Genomic DNA, 15255 nt, shown 5'->3' on the forward strand with positions numbered 1-15255 from the left:
GCTGCAATATGAACTTAAGCTGTAATGTGCGGAGAACAGACAAACTGATTTATTCTTAGTCAACAAGAAAATCTATGCTGACATAAAACAGTTTAAGCTATGCTATGGAAACTAGAAGCGAAGAACAAAATGGGTTTTAATGAAAACAAAAAATCGAAAACTATTTTTAAATGGAAGGCATTAAATAGCCAATTGCTAGAGAGAGAAGGGACTATTCTTTGAGATTTGCCAATGTTTTGAAATTTTACCGAGTCAATTTCTTGACAACTTACAAGAACAGAATCAACAGGAAAATGGTATTGTAGAAAGCAGGGTATAGCACTGCTGCCTGACAGTCCCCTACCCTCTCCATTGCCTTATAAAGGTGGCCAAGGAGAAGGGACACTAAGGGTTCCTTATAGGAAAGAGACCTGTCACCAGTGGAAGCACATTGACTATCGGGGCACCATCACCTAAGAAGGGGCAGAAGACAGGAATCATGCTTCACATGTGGCCATCTGTTCATCTGAGCCCATGCCCCATGCTTTCACATCAATGAGCAAAATCATCAGAATTTGCAGGCGTGTGTTCTGTATGAAATGGAGCTCTACAGCTCAATCCAGCTGTTGAAAAGAATATCCTCATTGTAAACCAATGTAGACATTCCCAAAATTTCTCATGCCTGGATACGTTAGAATATTTTAGCTGCTTGCCATGTGCCCACAAAACATGTACCTTGTTCCTTTAATATGACAATGCAAACACATTATCACTAAAATCATCTTTTTGCTTTAAATTTGTTGCGAACAAAATAGCAGGTTGGATCCTGAGATGCTAACTTGAGGAAGTTTCTCCCCCCCCCCCCCCCGCTTCCTCAGCAGCCTCCTGCATCACATGCCACATTGCTCAGGAGCCTGCCTCCGCCCCACAACCATCTGAAGAAACTCTTCGGGGTTGCAGATGGCTGCAAGGGGGGGGGGGAGAGGAGGGAGCTTCCCTTCCTTGAACTTAAGTTATCTTAGGATCCAAGCCAATGTCTTTTATTAAGTTACTCTATAAATTCAATAATTTAGGGATTAATTGTTACTGCTAACCAACATAATACCCTTCCACTAAACAAAACAAAACAAAACAAAATTATGCAAGGAAGCGTAATTCATTTCTGATGCTGGAGCTGAATCTTCCCCAAGGACCAGCAAAATGCTGACACTTTCAGTTAAAACTATGCTCTACAATGCTTTTTCTAAGTGTTTTATATTAGTTCATAATGATTCACACTGCACCACAGAATTGCAAGTGCAACTTTGCAAGATAGGATTGGAAGTCTGAAGCAGGCAAACAATGGGCTGGCTTGACCGATGGTCTGACTTGGAAAAAGACTAATCATATTCAGCTAGGACAGTTGCAAAGCAAATACACTTACAAATGCACAGAAACACCTAGCTGTTGTAACCTTTTACAATGCATGGCAGGTAAGGACCATAGGTTTAAAATGAAAATATTTCATGTAGGTAAATAGATTCTCATTCCTTATATTGCCACTACAGGATGAAAAACATCATTGGTGGCTGCCTAACAACACAGAATTCCCTTAACACTAGAGTATTGGCAAAATCAAAGCCTGAACATTTTCCAGAAGAACTATAAAGCATTTTTATTTGATTCTGTGCTAAGCAAGCATGAAGTAATTTTAATTTTATATTGGTGTTTCAGTATGAATTTTATTAAAGTCCTTTTCAAAATCTGGATAGTATAGTTGTTATTTGTATGTCTGGGATAGGGCAGGCAAAAAACCCACAGAAAAAAATATTGTATGCATTACAGTGGTACCTCTGGTTATGAACTTAATTCATTCCGGAGGTCCGTTCTTAACCTGAAACCGTTCTTAACCTGAGGTATCACTTTAGCTAATGGAGGTTTCCGCTGCCGCGGCCACACAATTTCTGTTCTCATCCTGAGGTAAAGTTCTTAACCCGAGGTGCTACTTCTGGGTTAGCGGAGTCTGTAACCTGAAGCTTCTGTAACCTGAAGTGTCTGTAACCCGAGGTGTTTGAAACCTGAGGTACCACTGTATTTTGTGATATGCCATTAACTTGCTGTTGGAACATAATTAATTACCTTTAATAATTCAATATTATTACAATGATTCTACAAACATGGGGCACAATCCATTGATTTCAGTGGGAAGCAGAGCTTCATGTTGGGTTGTGCCTCATGCATTTACAGTCATTCCAGCTGCTTACAATCAAAGCAACTGGTGATAGAGATGGCAGGTTGACCAGAAAATGAATTTGTTTTAGAGAACGTGTACAACCATTAAGCTTGCATTAATATATCCATAATTTAAACCTTAATGGTGGAGGCTCCCTTTGTTTCTTATGAAGAACTCAGATCTATAGTGAATAGATAACAAAGCCCCTCCAGTTCTTAGAACCCACATGCTCCCCTTATCTGTAATTGACCAGCTTGACAGTTGCTATTATAACCATAAAGGTAAAGGTTAAGGTACCCCTGCCCGTACGGGCCAGTCTTGACAGACTCTGGGGTTGTGCGCCCATCTCACTTAAGAGTCCAGGGGCCAGCGCTGTCCAGAGACACTTCCGGGTCACGTGGCCAGCGTGACATTGCTGCTCTGGCGAGCCAGAGCCGCACACGGAAACGCCGTTTACCTTCCCGCTGGTAAGCGGTCCCTATTTATCTACTTGCACCCGGAGGTGCTTTCGAACTGCTAGGTTGGCAGGCGCTGGGACCGAGCAGCGGGAGCGCACCCCGCCGCAGGGATTCGAACCGCCGACCTTTCGATCGGCAAGTCCTAGGCGCTGAGGCTTTAACCCACAGCGCCACCTGCGTCCCCCTATTATAACCATACCATCCCCCTATTGTCAAGGTAAACTTCCAAATTCTATATTAACAAAGAACCCATGTAAAATTGCTCACTCCCTAGACAACAGAAAAAATACCAATGTTTTTAAACATTCTTGCACACTCCACAACATTTCGAGAACATGGCTTCTTGTTTGTGACCACTGGTTTATGGAATCTAGTCACACATACATGAACTTTCTAAACATATGACTCTGGAAAAGGTTGGAAATTAATAAACTTCCATTTGTCAGTGTGTTAAGAAGAAAATAATCCATGACATAAGTAGGCAACTGATAGTATCCTAGTTTTGCTTGTGTTGGAACTAGTGGTCTTTGCTTAAACTTGGTAATTACACCAGTATGACATTTCACATTTGCACAAGAAGTCTTTTTTTGTTTACCGTATTTTTCGCTCTATAAGACGCACTTTCCCCCTCCTAAATAGTAAGGGGAAATGTGTGTGGATTTTATGGGGTGAGTGCAGGCTCCATAGCTACAGTGAAAGCAACAAAAAGCGCTCCAGAGGCTTTGAATTGCTTTCGCTGAAGCCAGGAGAGCAAAAGGGGTCGGTGCGCAACGATCCCTCTTGCTCTCCTGGCTTCGCTTCACTGGAGAGGCGCTGCACAGCTTTCCCTCTCTGCGCAGCACCCCTTCAGTGAAGCAGGAGGAGAAATGGAAGGGTCTCTGAAGGGGCGCTGCGCAGAGAGGGAGAGATTTTTTTTTTCTTGTTTTCCTCCTCTAAAACTGGGTGCGTCTTATGGTCGGGTGCATCTTATAGAGCGAAAAATATGGTGATTCCTAATCAATAGCATGTGGCAGGGATACACAGTAAACTCTATGATTCATGCCATTCAGCAAAGCTCCCAGAACATTTACTGTACATCTTCTCAAAAGATTACACAGAGCTAATAATTTCTGTCTAGCATCAACGTCAACTGTCGTGTAAGACTGCTGCTTACCCTTTTCTGTTCCTTGATATATTCCATCAGCTCTTCTCTTGTTTGCTTCACAGCTTTTTCTATAGCTTTTCCACTTTTTTCTTGCTCTTCTAAAATGGCTGCTTTTACAATTGACTATAAAAAAATAAGAGTTACAGTGTGTATAGAGTTTGCTTCAAATATTCACCCTCATATACATATAGTGAGATAAAGGAGATTTTCCTCCTCTCACACACCTGCCACAGCACATAAATGCTTTGGACATCAGCCTCTGTCAATTCTTGCAAAAGGGATGCAGGAAGCAGAGGCATGTAGGTGGGCAGAGTAACAGGGCTGCATCCTGTACTGGCACATGCACCTCCAGGACCCTTAGAAGCAACCAAGACAGCCCTTTTAACAGTAGGAGAGGGTTTTTGTTACTATCCAGATGCTCTGGAATCTGGCTGGCCACTATGAAAACAGGATGCTGGACTAGATGGGTCATTGGCCTGATCCAGCAGGCTCTTCTTATGTTTTTATGTACCACCAAAAAGGTGACTGAAAACTGTACAGGATGGATCCCACAGTGGTTGCTAGTGCCCATTTTGACTGGTCGGATGGATGGAAAGAGGGGGGCCAACAATGAGTGGTGGTGGAACCCATGATAGGCAGAGCAAATGTTCTCCCCTTCTTCCTCCCTGCCGTGCTCTACAAGGGCAACACCGAGATCAAGGAGGAGTGAATGGAGTAGTGCCCCCTCTATGAATGGATTGTAAAAAGGCAGGCAGCTGAGGGCTGGCTGAGGGCAGACTGAGAAGGCTGTAGTAGATCCCCATTTGCCCAGATGGATCAACCTCCACTGACCCCACAACTCTGTCATACAAATAAAAGGATCCAGTCTGCCTTTCATCCAGGGCAGGTCTCCCTGTGAACTGCCCCCAAACCTCCTGACGCAGGCCCTTTACCTAGTTATGCCAATAGTTGTTTCCCACTGGAAAACACACAGCCCCCCCGCCATACAATGTAAAGCAAAAATGCTGTTGCCAAACTGTTTATAAGAAGGCCTGTAGCTAAGTCACTTGTGGGTTTTAAAACTCTTCTGAAAAATAAACAAATATCTTTGCAACACATGGTTATTACTTCATTACTAGCCTTAAGCATTCCTTGTTGCTTTACAATAACATTAGAAAGCAGCACTTTCTTTACTGGCATCTTCTTCTTTGGTGATCACTCGTAGCCGAGTAAGATTGTCTTCCATAAACACGGTTTTAACAGTGTGTCCGTAAGTGATTGTGGAGGCCAATTCTGGATCCACATGTCCTTCCACAGTGGGGACATTGGTTTCTGGGTGGGAGTTGATCACGGTGTGGATTTGCCAGGCCTGCCTTCCTCTTAGCACATTTCTCCCTTGTGTCCTGAGTTCGAGTGTCTTCAAAGCCCATGACACCTTTTGGTAAAGGCTGTTCTCCAACTGGAGTGCTCACAGGCCAGTGTTTCCCAGTTGTCAGTGTTTTATACTACATTTTTTTAGATTTGCCTTGAGACAGTCTTTAAACCACTTTTGTTGACCGCCAGCATTACGCTTTCCATTTTTAAGTTCGGAATAGAGTAGTTGCTTTGGAAGACGATCATCAGGCATCTGCACAACATGACCAGTCCAACAAAGCTGATGTTGAAGAATCATTGCTTCAACACTGGTGATCTTTGCTTCTTCCAGTACACTGATATTAGTTCGCCTGTCTTCCCAAGTGATGTGTAAAATTTTTCGGAGACACCGTTGATGGAATCTTTCGAGGAGTTGGAGGTGGCGTTTATAAGTGGGCCATGTTTCACAAGCATATAGTAAGGTTGGCAGTACAACAGCTTTGTAAACAAATATTTTGGTTTCCCTGCAAATGTCCCAGTCCTCAAACACTCTGCACTTCAGCCAATTTTCAGAAGGGCAGCCAATTTTCAGAAGGACAGTCCACAGGGCATTACGATTTACAGTGTCAAAAGCCTTAGTCAGGTCAATAAACACCATATACAAGGGTTGATTTTGCTCTCTGCATTTTTCTTGAAGCTGTCGAGCAGTGAAAATCATGTCCACTGTCCCCCTAGAAGGCCGAAAACCATTTTGGGATTCAGGAAGGGTCGCACTGGATATTGTTACGAGGCGGTTTGCTAAGATCCTTGCAAGAATTTTGCCGGCCGCAGCTAATAGAGAGATGCCTTGATAGTTTCCACAATCAGTTCTGTCACCTTTCTTAAAGAGATTGATAATTTTGGGATCCCTAAAGTCTGCTGGGATTTTTTCACTTTCCCAGATTTTTTTCAATGAGCTTGTGAAGTTGTTGTGAAAGTTCAATTCCACCAACTTTGAAGATTTCGGCAGATATCCCATCAGGTCCATTGGCTTTGTTGTTTTTCATTTGGTTAATAGCTGTACACAACTCTCCCAGATTTAGAGATATTGCGAGCTCATCTCTAACTTGTTTTTGCGGAATTTGTGAGAGGACCTCAGCAGCTATGGGGGAGTTGCGGTTAAGGAGATGTTGATAATGTTCTTTCCAGCGCAGTCAATAGCTTCTTTATCTTTTAGAAGTGTGATACCATCTGCTGAGCGTAGGAGGCATATGCCATGATTTATTGGCCCATAGATGGTCTTTGTGGTCTTCTAAAAACCCAACCCAAACCCCAAAAGCCCCATAAAGGTAAAGGTAAAGGGGGCCCTGACCATTAGGTCCAGTCGTGACTGACTCTGGGGTTGCAGCACTCATCTCGCTTTATTGGCGGAGGGTGCCAGTGTACAGCTTCCGGGTCATGTGGCCAGCATGACTAAGCCACTTCTGGTGAACCAGAGCAGCGCACAGAAATGCCATTTACCTTCCCGCCGGAGCGGTACCTATTTATCTAGCACTTTGACATGCTTTCAAACTGCTAGGTGGGCAGGAGCTGGGACCGAGCAACGGGAGCTCACCCCATCACGGGGATTCGAACCGGCAATCTTCTGATCAGCAAGTGCTAAGCTCCATGGCGATCAGCAAATGGTAATGGGGGCAGGATCATGAAATCTGGAAGCCCCTAGTCATTATGAACCAGCACATGGGTAGTGGATACAGATTCAGTTGTTCCGACTCAAGGAATGAGGGAGTTGAGCAGCTCGGCAGCTGTATCCATGACTGATCAGCCCTTTTTAGGATCTACTCTGCTCACCCCAAAAAGGGGGAGGGGATAGAAAAGGTGCCCTAAACATAGTTTGCCTCCTTTTTTCCATAACTGGATTACCGCACCCAGTGGGGTCACCACCTAGCGGTTGTAAAAGACAATTGAACTTTGGAACAGGGAATATACGGACTTTGTCAGGTAACACAGACAGCGAGCATCCTGAATGCAGAACTGACATCATCGCAAGAGAGCTACGATGTTTTAACATCAATATTGCAGCGCTTCAAGAAACTCGAAGAGTAGGAAAGGGACAACTGAAAGAAGAAAAAGGAGGCTACACATTCTTCTGGAAAGGTCTATCTGAACAAGAACATTGAATACATGGGGTAGGCTTCGCCATCAAAAACGACCCTGTGAAGCTCCTATCAGAAGTTCCTACCGGCATTAATGAGAGACTCTCAACCCTTCGAATAAAGGTCACCAAAAACCAACAGGCTACTATTCTAAGTACTTATGCACCAACACTGGATGCCGATGAAGACATTAAAGAAAAATTTTACTCTCAGCTGGATACCATCCTATCAGAGACGCCTAAGGAAGAAAAAATTATCCTCCTGGGTGATTTTAATGCAAGAGTTGGGTGAAATTTTGATCTGTGGCCTGGGACTATTGGGAAAAAAGGAGTTGGCAAGAGCAACCAGAACAGAATCTTACTTTTGACGATATGTGCAGCACACAACCTTGTTATTACCAACACACTCTTTCGACAGAAAAATTAATTTAAAACTTCATGGAGGAATCCTCGGTCAAACCACTGACACCTCTTAGACTGTGTTATTGTCTGTGCTAAAGATCGCTGTGATGTGCTCCTTACCAGAGCTATGACAAGCGCCAACGACTGCTGGACAGATCACTGATTAATACGCTCCACGATGGCTATCAAGATTATACCAAGGCGCAAAATGAACACTCAAGCCCTTCAAGATCCCATTAAGCGGGATTGCTTCCAAATGACTCTTAAGGACCTTCTGCTTTCAAAATTCCCTGATAACATCAAGGCACACTAGACCAAGCTAAAAACATCCATTATTGCAACCTGTGAACAAACTATTAGATACCAAACCAAGAAACACCAGGACTGGTTTGATGAGAATGACAGTGAGATTGAACGCATGATTGACAAGAAAAGGAAGGCCTTTTAGATCTGGCAAAGAGAGAAACTATGCCACTAAGAAAAAAACCTATGCCAACGCTAAGGCTGAGGTTCAAAAATGAACCAGAGAACTGAAAAACACCTGGTGGATAAAAAAAGCTCAAGAGATCCAGCACTTAGCCGACACTTATGATGCACAGTTTCTTTACTGGCATAATCCACAATTAACCACAACAGTAAGTAATTTAAGGATTATCCAAATATACAACCAAGAGTTACAAATATCATTTTTTTCATATGAACCAGCTCCCTGAGACATACTGTTTAGTGTATTTGATTGTTTAGGTCAGGGGTCCTCAAACTTTTCCAGCAGGGGGCTGGTTCACTGTCCCTCAGACCTTGTGGGGGGCTGGACTATAAGGGGGGGGAAATGAACCACCACGGGAGGGGGGAGAGAAAGAGCTGGAGTTGGGAGCCCCCATGGCCACAGTCCCCGCTGAGGGAGGAGGGCCCAAGTGCTACCGCCGCTGCCGGCCACGACAAGGGTACAGGCGAGGGGGCGCGCAAAAATGACTAAAAATATGTCCATAAATAAAAATATTATTGCAGGAGCTGCCGGCCAAACTTTGAGGCGGGCACAGCAGCAGCAACAACAGAGCCACTCGGAATGGAAAGGGAGCTGGAGGAGACTGCGGGAGGAGCACGCACGCGGCCCGGACAGAGAGACAGAGAGAGGAGGTGGGCGTTGCCGAGCAGAAGCCAACCCTCCCCGCCCTCTCGGCATCCCGACAAGGAGGGCAAGTTGAGGTTGGGCGCAGCGTGTAATGTGAGGGAAGCCGAGAGGGCACACGTCTCTCGGGGGAGGGGGGAGTGTGTGTGTGCATTTTTCAAACTGAAGATGTTAACTATTTTAATAAATATATGACCAACACTTCAGTCCCAGGTATATTTACTAAAGACTAAACTCCACTGAATTTAACATAGCTGCACCTTCACTTGCTTTCCATTGCTTTCAAGGAAGTCTCTTATACTGTATCCAACATCCCTGAATAATATGCTTGCTTCTGCTATGCTAAAATATTTACTAGATTTTATATGAAATAGATGAGAGAAACATTTTCACATAAATAAAACTGTGGATTTTGCACCTTGTGTACAATTCTATCCTTCTCAGTTGGTGGCACGCAAACAGTTGAGAGTTCCACACGCCCCCCCCCAAAAAAAACCTACCTGACTTAAGAATCCTCCTGTGATTTATTCTGACAGCTACCATATATGAATTGGCATTTAAAAGGACCATGTCAAATATAAGCAAGATGCTAAAGATAGAACAAAAATAGTGGAACATTGCCAGCACGCCATCCTGCTTGCACACCATGCAACATCCGCAGCATTGGTATTACAAAGAACACAAAGCTGCAGAGGAAAAGCCAATCAGCTGTAATCAGAACTTTACTTATTTTAAAGCTGTAATCAGAACTTTACTTATTTTAGGAAGTCATGTTTTTCACCCATATTACATTCCCAAAAAACTAAGAAGTTTTCTGCAAAGCCTTTCTTTGAATATAGTAAGTCTCCTTTATAATTTGCATTTATCCACCTGGGTAGCATATGTCTGAAATGGAAATCCCAACATACCCTGCTCAAAGGAAACAAATAATATTTTGGACTCGCTTACGCTGTACATCTGCTACAGATACCACTGTAAAAAACGTCTAGCATTCCCCTGGTGATATAATATCATTTATCACTGTCATATTTATGTCTCCACAAGGAACAATATTTCCAATTTATTAAGTTACCTGGAAAACTTGGATTTACGTAACATTCAAGATGTTTGTAGAGAAAACAAGTTGTTTTTATAGGGAAAAGTTAGAAAACTGAAACATTTTCAGAACTTTAAAGGAGGGGCTTGATACACATTGGCTTTGTACAGATAATGATAAACAACGGTTTACTGTTACAAGAATGAGGTGCAGTGAGCTTTGGTTTCCCGTGCTTGCCCTATCCCCACTCTGAAATGGCTAAAGCTCTTGCTTCTGTTTTTTAATTCAGAATTTTTAATTGATCTGAACTATGTTCAGTTTTCAAACCATTGTTTATGAACTGGCATGTTTCATCTAACCTTTGTTAAGATTAACCATAGTTTAGGGTTCAGGTGCTATGCTAAACTGTGGTTAAGCTTCTCTGTATCTCCTCATGGCTGTGCCAGAGAAGGGGAGGGGAGAGGAGCTGTCAGGGACTGACTGGATGAAGAAGAGTGGTGGGAGCCACCAGCCCAAGGAGGGCTCCTAAGATGACACCTTAGAGACCGGAGCCTGGTGGTGGGACACTGAGGAGCACTCAGCAGAAGGGACAATCTGGGAGCTGATAGAAGCAGGAGAGCTAAGTGATCAAGGGGATCAGGAGAAGGAGGGCCTTGCAAAGACAGGATTAGAAGCTGAGAGTCACAGCATGCGCAGAGACAGTCCCAGTTCTGCTGACTGCCCTCCCCCCCCCCCCCGGCTCTGCTTGAGGAGGAGCCCACCCCCTTGATGCAGCCTTTGTCTGCTTGGTAGGATGAGTGGTTAGAGGAGAAGGGTGGGCCTAGAGCTTAGTTTCAGCAACACCTTCATTAAGATGCTGGACATTGCTGTATCGTTGTTTCTCTGCTAATAAAAAGCTAATTGCATTCCATATCTTCTGTGTGTGTGCCCTGCCCTGAGGATGTCCTGGCTCATTGATAGCTCTTTGACAGCAGCATTGTTTATCACTATTATGCAGTGATGACCCGGATTTAAGAAAACAATGCCCGACCTGAAGAATTTGGAGCAAATGATTCAGCAGAGGAAACACAGCCCAGAATAACTAAGGAGATAGTACAAGAATACTTGGCTAGTTTAGATGTATTCAAGTCTCCAGGGCCAGATGAACTGCATCCAAGAGTATTAAAAGAACTGGCAGATGTGATCTCAGAACCACTGGCAGTCATCTTTGAGAATTCCTGGAGAACAGGCGAAGTCCCGGCAGACTGGAGGAGGGCAAATGTTGTCCCTATTTTCAAAAAGGGGGAAAGAGAGGACCCAAATAATTACCGCCCAGTCAGTCTGACATCAATACCAGGGAAGATTCTGGAGCAGATCATTAAGCAAACAGTCTGTGAGCACCTAGAAAGGAATGCTGTGATCACCAATAGTCAGCATGGATTTCTGAAAAATAAGTCATGTCAGACTAACCTGATCTCGTTTTTTGACAGAATTACAAGCCTGGTAGATGAAGGGAACGCAGTGGATGTAGCCTACCTTGATTTCAGCAAGGCATTTGACAAGGTGCCCCATGATATTCTTGTAAAGAAGCTGGTAAAATGCGGACTTGACTATGCTACCACTCAGTGGATTTGTAACTGGCTGACTGACCGAACCCAAAGGGTCTCATCAATGGTTCCTCTTCATCCTGGAGAAGAGTGACTAGTGGGGTGGCACAGGGTTCTGTCTTGGGCCCGGTCTTATTCAAGATCTTTATCAACGACTTGGATGATGGACTCAAGGGCATCCTGATCAAATTTGCAGATGACACCAAACTGGGAGGGGTGGCTAACACCCCAGAGGACAGGATCACACTTCAAAACGACCTTGACAGATTAGAGAACTGGGCCAAAACAAACTAGATGAATTTTAACAGGGAGAAATGCAAAGTATTACACTTGGGCAAAAAAAACGAGAAGCACAAATACAAGATGGGTGACACCTGGCTTGAGAGCAGTACATGTGAAAAGGATCTAGGAGTCTTGGTTGACCACAAACTTGATATGAGCCAACAGTGTGACGCGGCAGCTAAAAAAGCCAATGCAATTCTGGGCTGCATCAATAGGAGTATAGCATCTAGATCAAGAGAAGTAATAGTGCCACTGTATTCTGCTCTGGTCAGACCTCACCTGGAGTACTGTGTCCAGTTCTGGGCACCACAGTTCAAGAAGGACACTGACAAACTGGAACGTGTCCAGAGGAGGGCAACCAAAATGGTCAAAGGCCTGGAAACGATGCCTTATGAGGAACGGCTAAAGGAGCTGGGCATGTTTAGCCTGGAGAAGAGGAGGTTAAGGGGTGATATGATAGCCATGTTCAAATATATAAAAGGATGTCACATAGAGGAGGGAGAAAGGTTGTTTTCTGCTGCTCCAGAGAAGCGGACACGGAGCAATGGTTCCAAACTACAAGAAAAAAGATTCCACCTAAACATTAGGAGGAACTTCCTGACAGTGAGAGCTGTTTGACAGTGGAATTTGCTGCCAAGGAGTGTGGTGGAGTCTCCTTCTTTGGAGGTCTTTAAGCAGAGGCTTGACGACCATATGTCAGGAGTACTCTGATGGCGTTTCCTGCTTGGCAGGGGGTTGGACTCGATGGCCCTTGTGGCCTCTTCCAACTCTATGATTCTATGATTTTATGATTTTTTCTAGGCACTGAAAAAAGCTTTTCTGATTTCTATGCGTATGGCATACAGGAGATACAGGGTGCTCATAAATCCTGGAAGTAACAAGGTAACTAAAATATATTTACTTTCTTTTAATTTACCAACTTTAATATTTTGCTTTCCCCTACCCACACTCTATTTTAACAGAAGTGGGTGAAATATCCAGGCATAGTACCCCTTCCAGAGTGGATAAGGTCGGAAACTTAGAAGTAAATTTTTCCATTATTTTTTTAATGCTGGCCATCTTTAAAGTTTTTCTTCTTCTTCTTTAAAAAACCCTCTTTTTTGACAGATGAAATTTTGAGGGGAGGAATCCTGTAAGATTTCTGGAGGATGGTTGTAGTGGTTTGCCCACAAGACCAGTCTTTTTAGTTTGGGTTGGGGGGAAATTGTGTAATCTTCCCAGTATTTTATAGGGAAGAGGTCTGAAAACAGGAAACAGGAGAGAGGTGCCCCCAGTAAGAAACCTGCCAAATTTCAGACAAATAGGCCAAAGGATTTTTGTACAAGGTGTCTTAAAGTTGTTCTGGGGGTAGAACAACTAAAAGAAATTCGCTTGCTTCCCTGTGGTTTTTGTTTGTGGGCACACATTCAGTCAGACAGAGGAGATTTATGCTGAACAGGATTTTGTAAGAATATATTGCTCCAGTAAGATGACCCTTGTTGTTGTTGTTTAGTCGTGTCCGACTCTTTGTGACCCCATGGACCAGAGCACGCCAGGCACTTCTGTCTTCCACTGCCTCGCACAGTTTGGTCAAACTCATGCTTGACGAACACTATCCAACCATCTCGTCCTCTGTCGTCCCCATCAGGGTCTTTTCCAGGGAGTTTTCTCTTCTCATGAGGTGGCCAAAGTATTGGAGCCTCAGCTTCACAATCTGTCCTTCCAGTGAGCACTCAGGGCTGATTTCCTTCAGAATGAATAGATTTGATCTTCTTGCAGTCCATGGGACTCTCAAGAGTCTCCTCCAGCACCATAATTCAAAAGCATCAATTCTTCGGCCATCAGCCTTCTTTATGGTCCAGCTCTCACTTCCATACATCACTACTGGGAAAACCATAGCTTTTACTATATGGACCTTTGTAGCAAGGTGATGTCTCTACTTTTTAAGATGCTGTCTAGGTTTGTCATTGCTTTTCTCCCAAGAAGCAGGAGTCTTTTAGTTTCGTGGCTGCTGTCACCATCTGCAGTGATCATGGAGCCCAAGAAAGTAAAATCTCTCACTGCCTCCATTTCTTCCCCTTCTATTTGCCAGGAGGTGATGGGACCAGTGACCATGATCTTTTTTTTTGATGTTGAGCTTCTGTGATGGGATGATGAGCTGCTTGTGCGTAAAGCTTAGTCCCTCAGTTTGCTCAACTTAGCAAAGCTCTGTCTTTAGTGGAGCCCTTAAGCATGGCTCCCTCAGTCGCTGGCAGAATCCGACAGTGGGCGTTTACGGAATCTACTCCAGCATAAAAGCTCCTTGACGGAAACGCGTCGCCTGGACTCTCGGCGCGACAGTTTCCGGCGAGGAGTGGGTGTACCTATGGGAGGACCTGAGGCTTCTCCGCTGTTATCGCTGGAAGACTCCCTGAGCCATTCCATCGTCTCTCTCTCTCTCTGCTCTCCCATTCTCCCCCTGCTGGCGCCTTCCTCCGCTGCTGAGTCTCTCCTGACTTCTGAGAGCCCCTCCACCTCCTGCCTTTCCGATGGCAGTTCCCTGACACCCACCTCCCCTCCAGGGCCCCCTTCACCCCCTCCCGCCCCCTCCCCTGCTGGCGGTGAGGATGGAAAACCCCGGAAAGAACACTCCTCATCATCAGAGGATTCAAACACTTCTCTCCACTGCCTCCCGTCTCTTCTCCCTGTGTCTTCTTCCTCGTCGGAGTCTATTCCCTCTTCCAGCCCCGATTCTGGGAACCCTTCAAACTCCTCTTCCTCATCGGTGGTGCCGAAGTGTTCCCTCCTGAACCGTCCCACGGGCTGAGGTTTCCTTGGAAACCGTTGATGAAACGTTTCTATTAAAACCTCGTCATTGACCTCCTCTGCCGGTACCCATGTGTTTTCCGACTCCGCTTCCCCTTCCCATTCTACCAAATACTCCACCTGATTCCCTTTCCACCTGGAATCAATTATTTCTGCCACATGCATGTTGCGTTCCCTTTCTTCTATGACTGGTGTTTGAGTAACCTCCCTCTCACGTTCCCCCCCACTCTTGCCCCTCTCGGTATGGCGACAGTAGAGACCTGTGAAATACTGGGTGCAGTTTCATGTGGTTGGGCAATCTGAGTTTGAATGCCACCGGGTTGACCTGTTGTATGACCTCAAAGGGTCCCAACCGTTTGGGTCTCAATTTCTTACACCCTCCCTTGAACGGCAGTCCTTGGGTGGATAGCCACACCCTGTCCCCCACCCTTATGGTTTCACCTTCCCTTCTGCTTCTGTCTGCTTGCTTCTTGTATTCTTCCTTGGCCTTCTCTAAGTTAAGTTGGAGTTGCCGGTGGATCGCTTCCATCTCTTCAACAAATTGTTCCGCCGCCGGGACACTCCATCTCTCCCCTCCTTCTCCTGGAAATGCCCTGGGATGACACCCATAATTAGCCAGGAAGGGACTTATCCCTGTGGACACATTCTCCGCGTTGTTGTAGGCAAATTCTGCCAGGGCCAACTTATCTACCCAATCATTTTCTCTGTCACTTACATAACACCTCAGGTATTGTTGTAAAATCCCGTTTGCCCTTTCCGCCTGCCCATTTCTTTTTG

At 44.8% G+C, this 15255-nt stretch overlaps 1 protein-coding gene and 1 long non-coding RNA gene across 16 annotated transcripts in view; one reads left to right on the plus strand and one right to left on the minus strand.

The window, feature by feature from the left end:
- Positions 1-15255, minus strand: part of CCDC91 (coiled-coil domain containing 91) — a 149346-nt gene that overhangs the window by 26657 nt on the left and 107434 nt on the right. For all 15 annotated transcript variants that reach the window (XM_083738771.1, XM_083738770.1, XM_083738768.1 and 12 more), the window contains one exon: positions 3803-3916. In XM_083738771.1, coding sequence (XP_083594897.1) covers positions 3803-3916 — 114 coding nt within the window. The remainder of the gene's footprint in view (positions 1-3802; positions 3917-15255) is intronic.
- The window catches only part of LOC310844669, a 37714-nt gene continuing 26386 nt past the window's right edge, over positions 3928-15255 (plus strand). The window contains exons 1-3 of the long non-coding RNA XR_014564229.1: positions 3928-8296; positions 8670-8867; positions 12657-12718. This is a non-coding gene — a long non-coding RNA (uncharacterized lncRNA). The remainder of the gene's footprint in view (positions 8297-8669; positions 8868-12656; positions 12719-15255) is intronic.

This window comes from Podarcis gaigeae (assembly GCF_964106915.1).
Source record: "Podarcis gaigeae genome assembly, chromosome: 5".
Taxonomy (NCBI): domain Eukaryota; kingdom Metazoa; phylum Chordata; class Lepidosauria; order Squamata; family Lacertidae; genus Podarcis; species Podarcis gaigeae.